Below are 14,211 nucleotides of genomic sequence, written 5' to 3'. Positions count from 1 at the left end.
GCGACTTTTATTTCTAATTATTAAGTGTGAATAAGAATAGTTCTTAAATGTTTAAACACGTTGAGGTTTTGGTCATTTGCACCATGTTTTGAAAATTAAAACCACTACTTAACCATAACTTAAAGACAACGTCTAAGATTCTAACATAATTATAAACTCAAGAACTATACATGTTCAGGGTAAATCATTAAAAACTAAAACATTATTCAATAAAAAATTATGGTCACAATCGTATTTAATTGCAGTCACTACTTGAGAGTTTGTATTGGATAAATCTCGCTTCAATGTAATAGTCCGCAAATCATATAGGAGAAAGAGAGGTAAACCACATATGAAAGCCTGGTGCGACCGCACTATGCATGAAGACCATGTGAACCCATAACTTTCGTGAACGAGAATCATGTTTCACCCACTCGATCATCACCATTTTCTGAACAATTTTTTTTAAGGGTATTATAAGTGGCAGCGTACGTCAAGCTATGTTGTTTGGCTTGTAAGTCTGTCCAACCAGAAACATATATATTTTATAAGACTTTACTCTAAAACTAGCTAGGAATTGAAGTGAAAAACTTGGCACATAGGACGGTAGTGCATGCATCAGTGGACCACGTACCCACCGGCAGCCACCATCTTCATCTTTCTTAGCGTGTGGTGAACACCAACCATACTCCTCACAGCTCTTGTACTCGAAAGGGAAGCTAAGGAAGCAAAAGGCCGGAATAAGCAAATGTACATTTCAGGCATGCACCACTTTTCCACTCATCATGAATCTCGTACGGGCTTAACTCACTAGTTTAGTAGACAGTATCTAGGAGAAGAGACCAATGTTCGAACTTCGACAGCCAGTATGGAGATTATGCTTAAAGTGGGCAAATCCCTTGTGCGCACTGGCATTTGACCCTATCTGCTAAGCCAGTAGTAAGTCATCGTGATTTATATCTTCTCAAATACTCTGTCTGATAGGAGTGTGTGGGGTCTTTGGAGTTGGGGATTCAATATTTTAGAAGAAAGAATTTCGCACATATATGTTAGAAGCAAGTCTTAAATGAGACTTTTAATTCACTAAACCAATGCCTTAAAAGTGATAATTCAATTATTACCTCTCCTATTATATTTGTTTCTTAGAGCAAGGCTAATGGTTTGAGGTATTTTTGTAAATTTAATGTTTTTTTTTTTAGAGTAATAATGTCAATAGTTTGAAGTTTTTTTTTTTGGCCATGTAGTCATTTAAAGATTCAAAACAAATAAAAAGTTCCGTACATACAGGCTTGAGATTGGATGGAGGACATTCTTGGCTTCTTGCTATCAAATTTTAGTCTCTTAAGATAGGAAACTACTCCGTAGGGGTTTCCCTTGTAATAAAAGGAACAAAGAAGAAGGACAAAACAATTAGCTTTCAAAAATAAATAAATAATAATAATAACAATTAGGATTGAGATTCTTTTTGACACTCTAATAGTGACCTTTTAAAAAAATCTTAAAATCTTTGCCAACTTATATTATACAAGTGGAGCCTACAAGTTATTTTCAAGGGGTAAAAGTTGTAATATATTTTATTAGATATTGATGTTGAGATATTAAATTGTGAGCTGAGTAAACATATTACCTAAAAATTTGAAAGATTAAAATTCTAGAAAATATTACAAAAGAGCAAAAAACTTGAATCAAACCTAGTGTCACGCACGATTTGCGTGACAGTGTTAGACCTAATGAATGAAAGAGCCAACTGGCTAGCTTGTCCTAAATGAGTAGGGGGTGACAATAGCATCAAGAGTTGTTCTGCCTAAGATGATAAAGTCTTGTTGAGTTAGGCATGCCACCCCGATTATGTTTGGAGAGTTTGTTGGCTTGGACTTGCCCATGGCAGGATGAAACCAATTTAGGACGTATGAGGGGTAAGATTTATCCACAGGGTAAGTAGGGCCCTGGAATAGTTGATCCCCTCGAGCTAAGAAGACCAATAAATAGCTCCCACAAAGAGTCAAACCAACTGCTCAACTAACTTTCTACCAGCAACTAGGATTTGAACGTTATTTGAAACCTAGGATTACGAACCATAGCTCGGGTTGAACAATCCGACAAAGCTAGAAAACTTGATCTTAGTTAAATGAATATTTTTTTAAAAAAAAAGTCAACCCAATTTACCAAAACCTATTTGAAGCTCAACTAATTTTTAAAAATTTTTAGATGTAACTATATAAGTAAAAATAAATTAAAAAAATACAAAAGTTTGAGGGGTGAGGCCCCACAGCCCACCGTCACACACTACCCCTGCAGGCTGCAGGTGCACTATAAAACAAGGCAAAGAATAGTCATCATCCTGCAATAACGCCCGCTAAAAATATCAAACATGGAGAAGTCGTATTCCTTTCTACTATGCATCATTATTATCTCTCATTTGGCTCCTCCGCCCACGGTGGTGGCTCAGCCGCTGTCCACCAATTCCCGGTGGATCGTGAACGAGTCGGGGCGGCGGGTGAAGCTGGCGTGCGTGAACTGGGTCACCCATCTGGAAGTGGCGGTGGCTGAAGGGCTGAGCAAGCAGCCGGTGGATGTGATCTCAAAGAAAATAGTGGATATGGGTTTCAACTGTGTCAGGCTTACTTGGCCTCTCTTCTTGTTCACCAATGACTCCTTGGCCTCCCTCACCGTCAGACAGTCCTTCAAGAACCTCGGACTACTCGAATCCATTGCTGGCCTTCAAGCTAACAACCCCTCCATTGTTGATCTCCCCCTCATCTCTGCTTACCAGGTAATGATTACTGGTTTTTAATAATATTCGATACAATGATGTATGGTACCAGTTTTTAATAAAATTGAGTTAAGAGAAAAAGCTTTGCAATTTTGACAAGGAGAATATAATTGATTTGAGAGCCCAGCAATGGATAAGATCTGTAGTGTTTGTGCAATTGTGTCCGTTGATGACTTGAAAGGATAAGATCAGTTGAAAAGAATGCAGTGTCATGGCTGATGGCACTCATCTTCAACCTTGTTTACTCTTTAATTAATGGTGACAAGACCTTTTGTGATGAGTAATGCACCATGATGGTGACAGCCAACTACAAATTTAAGGTCAATGAATCTGTCTTTACTACTAGACAAATCAAAAGGCAATTTTATTTTTTTTTTATAAAAAAAAAGAATTAAAAAAAACATACTTTGATCCCAATGATTTCAGTGCTATGATGTGGTCTTGGCAGGTTGTGGTTGGTAGTCTGGCAAAGTACAAAGTGATGATAATACTGGATAATCATATTAGCAAACCTGGGTGGTGCTGCAGCAGCTATGACGGCAATGGCTTCTTTGGCGACATCTACTTTGACCCGAAGCTATGGGTCATTGGCCTGACCAAGGTCGCCACCATGTTCAACGGCACTAGCAATGTGGTTGGGATGAGCTTGAGGAATGAACTTCGAGGGCCTAAACAAAACGTTAATGATTGGTACAGGTAGGATAAAGCACAGTTCCGTATATATGCCATCTCTAAACATTTATCCGTAACAAATAAAGAATTGCATATGTGTGAATCAATGATAGGTACATGCAGCAAGGAGCTGAGGCAGTGCATGCAGCAAACCCCGATCTTCTAGTTATCCTCTCTGGGCTAAGCTTCGATAAGGATCTCTCTTTCCTGCAGAAAACACCAGTGAACTTGACGTTCTCTGGGAAGTTAGTTTTTGAGGTGCACAGGTATGGATTCACTGATGGTGAGGACTGGGCATCGGGTAACCCAAACAAAGTGTGTGGGAGAATAACTAATGACATAATGAGCAGAGGAGGTTTCGTGTTGGATAAAGGGTACCCGTTGTTTGTCAGTGAGTTTGGGATTGATCTAAGGGGTACCAATGTGAATGACAATAGGTACTTCAACTGCTTCTTGGGTTTGGCAGCAGAGCTCGACTTTGACTGGGCACTGTGGACGCTGGCTGGAAGTTACTATCTGAGAGAAGGTTCAGTTGGACTAGAAGAGTTTTATGGGGTTCTGACCTGGAATTGGTGTGAACCGAGGAACTTGAGCTTCCTCCAAAGGATCTCTATCATGCAGTCACCCTTTCGAGGTATATATGAACAGAACCAACAAATAGACTACCATATCATTTCATTAAGAAACTTGAGGATAAATGATATAGACTGAAAGTATTGCATGATACGGAGCACTTATTTAATGTGAAATGCAGGACCAGGTTATACAGAGTCTCGACCACATAAACTAATTTTCCATCCAATGACTGGGCTCTGTGTTCGAAGAGTTTCACTCTTCCAGCCATTGGAGTTAGGTCCATGCTCAGAGTCAGATCCATGGGGCTACACTACAGGTAAAACATTAACAGTGGAAGGAACTTACTTTTGCCTTCAGGCAGAAAAGCTCGGGAAGCCAGCAAAGCTTGGTCTGTTTTGCACAGATGATAGCTCAAAATGGGAAATCATCTCAGATTCTAGGATGCATCTGTCATCGAAGCTTAAGGATGGCAGTAATGTCTGCCTTGATGTAGATTCCAACAATGTTATTATCACCAACACCTGCAAATGTTTGAATAATGACAGTTCATGTGACCCTGCAAGTCAGTGGTTCAAAATTACCGACAGCACTAGAGGAACAGCTACCAAAAGTGATTTTCAGAGCACCTCATTCTTGTATTTTCTGGCAAAAAAATTGTTTGCAAGCTACATATGATAATTCTGATGAAAAAGTTCATATAGAGTTTAGCCATACAAGTTCAAAACATGACATGTTCTTTTAGAAAATTGTCTATGTAAAAGTTTATTGAAATAAACTAAAATGTCTTCATTAGTGCAGCAGAACTCATTCTTCCATGGCTTCTCCACCTTCTATCACCTCCACCATATCTCTCAGTGGTGTAATCTTAGTCATAATAACCTCTGCAAGCACAATGAATATCCACAATTATAACAAGGGAAAGAAAGAAAAGCAGTCTGAAAACACAATTTCAAACAATTCCATTTAAAAGAGTAAAGTATTCAGAGTGAGAACTCTAACCAGTCTTTTTAGGGAAGGCATAACCCTTCTGAGGATAAGTTCGGGGATTCGGCAACTTATGGTTTCTAATATATTCTGCGTGGCCCTAAAGAACAGATGAAATGAGAGTCAGGAAATACTCAATAAAAAAAAAAAAAGAGAGTTACAAAATTCAGCTGCCAGATCTTTATTTATGTTTTAGAGTACTTTTTTTGGGTACAGGTCAGATTTAATAAGATTGAATATATAACAAGGTGGAAATTCTTCATCTAGCATCTGTTTTGGAAAACACACCTTGGTTATTACACAAACATCAACATTGCTTCCACTACCCAGATCATTGAATATTCCGGCCAATATGGCATCCGTCACCAATTGAATTCCTTCTTCCTTCTGCAATGAAGTTTACCCTCAATATATAAGACAGTGTCCTAATATAATCTGACTAAGTACACAAGTAAACAGCATACTTACGTTTAGTCCCTCACGGTATCGTGATTCAAAGACAGACATTGCTGCAAGGGAACCAGATCCCATTGTAGCAAACGGCAGTGTGTCAGTAGAGCCATGAGGGTAAATCTGTCAAAAGAAGTAGTTTTATACATTGTATAAAATAAATAGATACAGTACAAGATATCTCAATTCAACAGTTACTCACAGTATGCAAATGTGGGCCAGTGATATCAACTCCACCAAGAACCAAAGCAGCTGAAACATATCCTTGGTAACTGATTGAATGAAGAAACAGTTAGGAATTCCAGAGAAGCAATTTCAGTTACACATAGGAGCCACTAACTGTGCCAGGAAAAAAAAACACTAATAACTATGATCACCTGAAAAGATGAGATTTTAAAAGTGTAAGAGCAGTGACAACCCTGGATTCACGACCAGTGTGATATCTGTGGAGCTTCAGTTGGGAACTGACCATGTCTAGGAAATAACCACAATAAGAGGTAAGACAGACAAATGTAATGCAATGAAGCAAATATTACTAGTCAATAATTCAGGCCGCAATACAACAAACGAAAAAGTAAAATAGTAAAATAGCAAACTACCAGTAACAGCTTCAGTATCAGCAGCAGTCCCTGCTCCACAGCAATAAATATTAGGAGCCATGTAGTGAATTTTCTCACAATTCTTGTCGGCAACTATGGGTCCTTCAGTGGCACGAGTGTCTGCACCAAGGATGACACCATCCTGAGGACATAAGATAATTGTTAAAATCGCAAGCAAGCATAATTTGATTATGGGTGCAGGAACCATTTTATTCTCAATCATAGTGACAATGCCATTATGGCTGTAACAAAATCTATATCAACCATACAGATCTCCAACTATGAAACAAATGCCTTCCTTCCCCACCTTACTAAGTTCTATCTTTGCATTAGCGCAAAACACTTGCACAATCTGAAACATGCCTCAACCTCAAACAATTACACTTCACAATTGCGTTGTTAATTGTATACCCATCACTAATTCCACTCTTGTTCTGCAACCCTAGGAAAACGATAATTCCAAATCGGCTTACACTTCCCATCCTAGTCTCTCATTACACACACAATACTAAACCCTAAACTGACACAGTAATGGACTACCACTACCAAAACTATCAAATTAATCTTTGAAAATTCTAAAATTAAAACACACATGTTGCAGAAATTGAAAGCATTTTACTACAATATAATAAAATTGGAAGATCGAACATAAAGGAAGATAAAAACCTGAAAAATCAAGCCAACAATAGTAGTTCCAGTTTTGAGGAATGAAGGAGGGCGAAGCCCTTTGTTCGCCAGCATGTCATTCCTTCTGCACAAATCGAAGCTGAACCCACCCTTTGCGGGAATATCCATCGATGCATTCGCCATAGCTATTCCAATTCAACTAAACCCTAATATGAACACACACGCACATACATACATACATTAATAAGTACATGTATAATTACATATCAATTCAAACATTAAAACGAGACATAGAGAGAGGAAGAAGGTCGTAAGTAATTACAGCTGAGAAGGAAATTCGGAACGACGTCGTTTAGGATTTTCGGGAGACTTACCGGAGCTGAAACTTTGGGGACTGTAGGAAGTGCAGAAAGAGAGAGAGGAAGGCTTGGGAAAGAAGAAAAAATGTTAATTCCAAAAAAGTCCCTCGGTTTTGACCTTTAATTTTTTTTTTAAATATTTTATATAAATTTTAATTTAAAGAATTTATATTTTTATTTCTTCATGCTGGATAATCTTGTAATTTAAAATTTTGGCTAAATAAATACTCCGTAAGTGATATCATATGTAATTTTTAATTTAATAAATAAAATTTTTAATGTTGCAACATTAACATTTCTTCTAAGTATTATAGTCAATTATTATATTGTATGGAATAATTATTTTTTAATGCTTTAATCTTTAGCTAACACTCGAGGGTGTGTAGTTCTGTACAGTACAAACTCCGCCTAGTCTACAAATCACACATGACAGGTAAATTGTACTAGGCAAAATTTATCCAATGCGCATAATTGAGTAATGGTTACAAGTTTTTCCTATTACTTAAAAAAAGTGATAAATTTTAGTTTCAATAAAGTAAAGGTTAAACACTTCAATGTTTCAACCAAATTTAGTGACTTTAGTATGGGCTTTATATAGTTTCCACTATGAGTTTAAAACTTAATTATAATTGTTATTGGGTCTAAATTAAGACAACTTTGAATTAAATTGAAATCTCATATATAATTAATTAATTATTTCTAAATATAAATTCTTGATATCTAGAACTATGCCTTTAAATATGACTAGATGAATTTATATTCATGTGTAATTAGCAAATTATTGAGTTAAGAAGGATACACATATCACTAATAGCCGTTGATTGCTAAACAGAGCTCAAGTACCGTTGATTAATAATTTCCAACATTAATATGAACATTTCTTCAATTACAAAAATGTTATGATGTGGTCTTTATGCTCAACTCAACAATAACTTATTTAATAAAATACTGAATTAGTGAATATTCACTTTAAATCTTGAAAAACAATATAGTCTTAACCAACCGAAAACAACTTGGAATCATAAATTATATTCTTGGCCTCGCTCTTCATCTATTCGTTTGTTCTTGAGTAAAGCAGCCAAGAAATCTCACCAATATTCTCTATTCTTTGTTCATGAGTTATGGTTGGGTATCTAACCCTAATAGCATATTGTTTCTACTTTTACAACTTTTCATTTTGGTCCCACAAAATCCAACCTTAAACACGTAGTAGGGCAACTTCAATATATCTATAAATATATTTCCTTGTTAGCAGATCATTGTCTCTATGTGTACTTTACAACCTAACATGTGTTTCTTGTGATCATATTATATAATGAACTAATTAATTAATATTACATTAGTGAGAAATATATATCATACCCATGGGATGTGAATGAGATAGTGTAGGCTTCTTCCTACCGAGAGAGTGCTTGGCTACCATTTGAGGTCTTCTAACTACAAAACTCTTTATGTTCATTGATTACTTATTAATTTCTCAATTTCATCACGAGTTTAAAAAGTAATTCACTTAATAATTATATGCTAAAACAAGTCAATCAATTAAGTAAAGCCAAATGGAAGGATGAATATTAATATTATGAGGGGATAAAGTTCTGAAAATTAAAACTTATACTATTTTACATTTTTTTTGGTAGAAAATGAATAGATTTTACCAATGAAAGCAAGAAACCTTCTAAAGTAATTTTCCCAAACTAAAATTTCTTTCATAAGCTTTATTGGATTGCCTTTTATATCTTGTAGTATAATAATCCCAAGCATCAAGTAAACGAGTTCATCACTTTCTCAAAAGAAAATTCCAAATGTCAGATCTCACCAGTTCCTTAGCTTCTTCAATTCTCTGCATGCAGATTCCCATAATAGAATCATGTAATCCATCCAACTAAAAGCCTAACGTTTGCAGACCGATTGACTTTGATGGGCTCTAAGTAACACGTGGACCATAGACTTTTTTTACGGGTGGCGCAGAGTTCTTTTTGCATGACTCTGATATCAAATAGAATCTCCATCCAACTAAAAGCCTAAGCTAATAGTTGGACTGCACATTTATGTGTATATTATATTTATGCTCATGACTTATTAACTTATTAAATAATTGTTTTCGTTGTGTTAATTTATACATTGAACCAATGAACCATGCATATTAAGGTTTCATAAAAATAATTTATTGGACTGTCTCATTTCTTTTTGAGCTTTAAAGGGACAAGCATATATGTTTACTGCTAAAATAATGTACGATAGTGCAACATCATGGGGTCATTAATACAGCCGTTTCAATTCTATAGACCATTTTGGAAGCAAGGCATTTGATTCATTTCCCCTTTACTCCACCTAAGTATGCTATAAATACAACTCCTCAATCTCAACTAAACAACCACACCAATATCCATTTCTCTTTTCATCTCTTGATTGCTATCTAAACCTCTCTTCTCCACCCTCCAAAAAATGGCTCATCAAACCATCAACACTGATCTCCCGAGGGGCGAAAACATCCCTAGGGTTACCGACACCACTCCTATGGTCACTCCGATTGCTCCTGCTACCACCATTAACCCGGTCCACGAAGTCATCCCTAGGACCACCGGCCTCAACCCGAGGGGGTATACTGCTCCTCCCGCCTACCCGGTCCAAGGAGTTGTCGTGCCTGCAACCGCGGCCAACGTTAATACCATCGATCCACTGAGCGGTGGCCTTGTTGTCCCTGCACCCCTGCCCGTGGTGGCCCCGTTGAAGGCGAAAACCGTTAATCCCATTCCGGCTGGTCGGTATCTTAGGAACAGAAGGGGTGATCTTCTTGCTAGCTCCGAGGATACCACCATGATGGACCATGTTAGAGCAACTCACGACGTGGATGCAGTCCACTACAAAGTGAAACCTCTCGTGCACCTCATCGAGGATATAATGCCTCGTGCCAATGCTGCCATTCCCGGCCACATTCAGGTACACCTTATTAATTAATCACTCCATCCATGCATCATTTACCTAAAAGTTAAGTGACAATTCAACTAACATTCTTATATAAACAAATGATAATATATAGACCATTCAAAGTCATCCACCGGCACGGCTAGATGCAATCTTGGAAGAGAAGGTTTTGCACTCCGGTCTCTCTGAATTGGTTGAAGCATTGGCATATCCTGTTCACAGAACATCCTCAGAGGTTAGTTTATTAATTAATCATTAGTCTTCCAGTTATATCTCTGATACAAACCTAATCTTTGAGTTATATATATGATAATCTTTAACTCATGAGTTAAGTGCAAAATGAAGATTTTAGTCCCTAAAAGAGCAAATCACACTTTATTAGGTGTCATACATGTGTAATTCTAAAAGGACTAAAATCCCAACTTTAACTCAGGAATTGGTCATCATATAACTCAAAGATTAAATTTGTATCATGAGTATAATTGAAAGACAAAAATACAATTTTTTCCTAAATTCATTTAGGCAAAAATTTGTGGGTCTCAATTTATGAGACTGGTAGAATATTTGATTAATGAGGTCAAAGACTGAACCCATTAATGAAAGATCAGACCCATGGAATTGAGACCCATAGGACGGTATCAGACAACTGTTACCGATTAATTTGAGAGATTTTGTACTAAATTACAAGGATTAATTGATTGGAAATATATATGTTACAGATGATCTGTGGATACTCCAACCAAATAGATGCACACAACATCACCTTGTCAGTCCTGAAACTCCTAGCAAACTACTGGTGGGACGCAAAGGCGGTGATCACCTTCGCCGCCTTCGCCGAGCAATACGGCCAGTTCGGGCTGGTGGTCCGCCTCTACCCGACCGACCCACTGGCGAAGTCGGTGGCGACCATCAAGCAGATTCCGGACATCATGGAGAGCGCGGAATCACTGGGCGCCGTCAACTCCAAGTTCCGAGAACTCACCAAGCTGGTCAACAAAATGCTGGAGGTCACTAACCAGATTGTGGCGTTCAAGGAGATCGCCACCGAGGAGAAGCTGCTTAAGGTGAAGTACAAGGTGAACGTGTACAAGGAGCTTGCTGAATCCTTGTCGCCGGTCACGGCGGAGCAGGAGAATGTGATAGCGAAGGCTTCGTATTATGTGGTCAAAGCCGCCGTGACTTGTTCTCTGGTTATCTTCAACCTTTTGGCTGTGGGGCGAGAGTAAGTGCTCAAATCCTCAACCTATACATAGTGTTGCAAAAATCCCGCCTAAGCCCCGGCTAAGTGCCTAGGGCGTATCACTATAATGGGTGTTATAGGCTACCAGCAGGCTAGACAGTTGACTAGGCCACCTAAGCGCTGTTTAGGCACTGGCTGACTAGGTCTAGACTAGGCATCCTTGTCTAGACACGGATGGCTAGGCTGTCAAGTTGGTCGATTAACTATTATTTTTTTTTAAAATGAATTATTTCAATCAAAGGGACATTGTTTTGAACAAAATAAGCTAAATTGCTCAAATTAATTTGTGCCTAGGCGTTTTCCGAGGGCTCGAGGAGCATCTAGGGATTTTTTAAATCATGCTGGCTATACATACTAATGTCTACTATACATACAACATGGGTTTAATTATGTGTTTTGATCTTTAATTTGAATCTGTTTTGTGTGTAATATGTATCAGTTACTACTCCTCAACTGAAGAGGATTTGGAGATATCCACCTTGACTCACAAGCTCAGTTACATACTTGGTGATCTGCAAAAGGCCACACACATTGCTAACCAAGAAATAGGTACGTTATTATTAGTTTAATTTGCCATGCAAAATGCATCTTTATTGGTATTAATATTATATTGTTGTGATGCAGGCAAGATAAAGCACACAATCAAGCGAAAAATACTTGAAGAAGCCTTAGCAAGAATGCACCCTGATAACAAGTACTCGGCGGAGCTCATCATCTGCGGTGAAAATGACCCAACACCAATTATCCATGGAACAGGAATTGATATAAGAAAGGTTATAATTAGTTTCATTTAATAATGAGCAACCTAAGTTGATTACCCTGTTATAAGGTGAATTTATTCAGTGCACAATTTCGATCTGACCTTTAATATGATGTTTTGCAATGTTATATGATCAGCATGGACTTGAGATCTTGAGGAGGAAGTATGTGTTCCTATTGGTATCAGATTTGGACATCCCCAATGAAGTCATCACTATGCTCCGCCATATGTATTTGGAATCAAAGCAAGATCCAAGCAGGGCAGAAAGTCAATTTGAGATTGTTTGGCTTCCAATTGTGGACAGAAGAGCGCCATGGACTGAGGCTAAGGAGGAGCAATTCAAGCTAGTGAAAGATAGCATGCCATGGTATTCAGTGTCTCACCCTTCTAAGATTGACGAAGCAGTGTATGGGTATGTGAAGGAAGTATGGGGTTTCACCCACAAACCTCTTCTTGCTGTTGTGGATCCTCAAGGAAAGCTAACCAACGTTAATGCACTCCCCATGTTTTGGATATGGGGAAGTGTTGCGTTCCCCTTCAACAAACTTAAGGAAGAATCTCTTTGGAGTGAAACATCTTGGAGCATGGCACTCTTAGCTGACTCCATTGACCAAAACATCTTTAATTGGGTAAGTATAAAAAAAAAAAAAATCTTATTCCTTACAGCAAATTATTGTGTGGATAATAACAAAAATTATATTTTAATATACTAAATGTACATTATTTGTGTACTGAATATACATTATACACAAATATAATGTACATTCAGTACATAAATAATGTACATTTTTAATATACTACAAGTACATTATTTTTGTACTGAATGTACATTATTTGATAGTATGGTTGTAGGCCATTGATTCCTTAATGTAATCACAAAGGCCGCACTTCTATTTAGCGGCCCATTAGGTGGGAGAATCAGTATCTGATGTCTCATTCCTTTGGTTATGTTTTTTCTTCCAAAATGTTGAATCCCTAAGGGCTCCCACGTCTCATCCCAACGTAGCCCACTTTGAGTTTCTTCTTCCAAATAGTGTCTATTGAACCTGTGGGCTAAGCCAGTGTGGGCTTTTGTTATGTTTTCTTGATATGTAACAAACATTATTGTATATGATGCAGTTTAATGATGGCAAGTACATATGTTTATATGGAGGAGAAGACATGGATTGGATCCGAACCTTCACAAAGACAGCAAGGTACGTGGCACAACAAGCGCGGATCCCTCTAGAAATGCTGTACGTTGGGAAAATGAACGTGAAAGATAGGATCAAGAGGAACAATGCAACAATACAGGCAGAGGGGTTGAGCAGCATCCTTCAAGACCCAACCATGATTTGGTTCTTCTGGGAGAGGCTAGAGAGCATGTGGTTCCTCAAGGGAGAAAAGACCCCAGCAATGCACGATGAGAGTAGGACCTACATTATCCCTGAGGAGAGCAGGGACCCCATTCTGCAGCAAGTGAAAGCGATTCTCAGCTACGACGGCAGCAACCGAGGCTGGGCGGTGTTTAGCAGAGGGTTGGGTGAGATGACCAAAGGGGAAGGCAGTAATGTGGTCAAAGTGTTGAATAATTTTGATGGGTGGAGGCATGAAGTGACTGATGTGAATGCGTTTGTTCCTGCTCTGGATAAACAGCTCCGTGGGCTGTACACTAAGCACCACTGCACCCGCATGGTGGTGCCGGCCGCCGTGGGACACTACCCGGAGACGGTGGCTTGCGTCGAGTGTGGCCGTTCCATGGAGAAGTTCTTCATGTATAGCTGCTGCTTGGATGAGTATGATAGTTAAATGCAAACCGCCCACCTCTTTCCATAAGGTTTCCTATCTGCTACGATCTTATAGATCGTAACATTTGGCTGGTTATAATATGTTTTTTGTTGATCTATGTTCTGTAAAATAAAGAATGGATGAAAGATGCATTGGTGCATCTTGTCATGGGTTTAACATTATTGTTTACTATCTAGACTGTATCCGTGTTTACTTGAATAATATGTTAAATGCAAAGTTTTTTTGTTTCTTATTTATTATTATAATTAAAGTATGTGTTCCATCTCAACTAGAAACTTAATTAAGTTGATAGTTGGATACATATTTATGTATATATATATATATTATATGCTCAACAATTATCTAAAAAAAAATTAGCATTGAAAATTAAAATATCTAATATCTCCCATTCAAAAGTAACGTAACTTTCAAATAAGAAATTAAGTAGACATAATTTGGGTGTCTAAGAATGTTTGATCCCACATGGCACGGAACTATAT

The 14,211-nt window shown here is 37.9% G+C and overlaps 3 protein-coding genes across 4 annotated transcripts; 2 read left to right on the top strand and 1 right to left on the bottom strand.

Annotated features, from left to right (window-relative positions):
• Positions 1-2,326: 2,326 nt before the first annotated feature.
• On the top strand, positions 2,327-4,800 carry LOC116025263 (glycosyl hydrolase 5 family protein-like). The gene is made up of 4 exons (XM_031266430.1): positions 2,327-2,752; positions 3,201-3,448; positions 3,538-4,058; positions 4,179-4,800. Exons 1-4 carry the CDS (start codon positions 2,351-2,353, stop codon positions 4,673-4,675), a joined length of 1,668 nt encoding a protein of 555 aa, XP_031122290.1. The 5' UTR covers positions 2,327-2,350; the 3' UTR covers positions 4,676-4,800.
• LOC116025264 (proteasome subunit beta type-7-B-like) lies at positions 4,615-7,122 on the bottom strand. 2 transcript variants are annotated; one of them, XM_031266431.1, is made up of 9 exons: positions 7,035-7,122; positions 6,700-6,866; positions 6,034-6,175; positions 5,812-5,908; positions 5,637-5,706; positions 5,453-5,557; positions 5,273-5,371; positions 5,000-5,084; positions 4,615-4,881 (listed from the first exon to the last, which is right to left on the bottom strand). In XM_031266431.1, exons 2-9 carry the CDS (start codon positions 6,841-6,843, stop codon positions 4,805-4,807), a joined length of 819 nt encoding a protein of 272 aa, XP_031122291.1. In that variant the 5' UTR covers positions 6,844-6,866; positions 7,035-7,122; the 3' UTR covers positions 4,615-4,804. The 2 variants fall into 2 exon arrangements, with proteins under 2 accessions (XP_031122291.1, XP_031122292.1); XM_031266432.1 differs by having other exon boundaries at positions 6,983-7,085.
• A 2,279-nt stretch (positions 7,123-9,401) lies between these two features.
• On the top strand, positions 9,402-13,968 carry LOC116025570 (protein SIEVE ELEMENT OCCLUSION B-like). The gene is made up of 7 exons (XM_031266836.1): positions 9,402-9,959; positions 10,060-10,179; positions 10,664-11,166; positions 11,624-11,733; positions 11,809-11,957; positions 12,082-12,573; positions 13,064-13,968. The coding sequence occupies exons 1-7, from the start codon at positions 9,465-9,467 to the stop codon at positions 13,730-13,732; spliced, it is 2,538 nt and encodes an 845-aa protein (XP_031122696.1). The 5' UTR covers positions 9,402-9,464; the 3' UTR covers positions 13,733-13,968.
• The last annotated feature ends 243 nt before the right edge of the window (positions 13,969-14,211 follow it).

This window comes from Ipomoea triloba, chromosome 7 (genome assembly GCF_003576645.1).
Source record: "Ipomoea triloba cultivar NCNSP0323 chromosome 7, ASM357664v1".
Lineage (NCBI taxonomy): Eukaryota > Viridiplantae > Streptophyta > Magnoliopsida > Solanales > Convolvulaceae > Ipomoea > Ipomoea triloba.
This window is presented reverse-complemented; position numbering and strand designations above follow the sequence as displayed.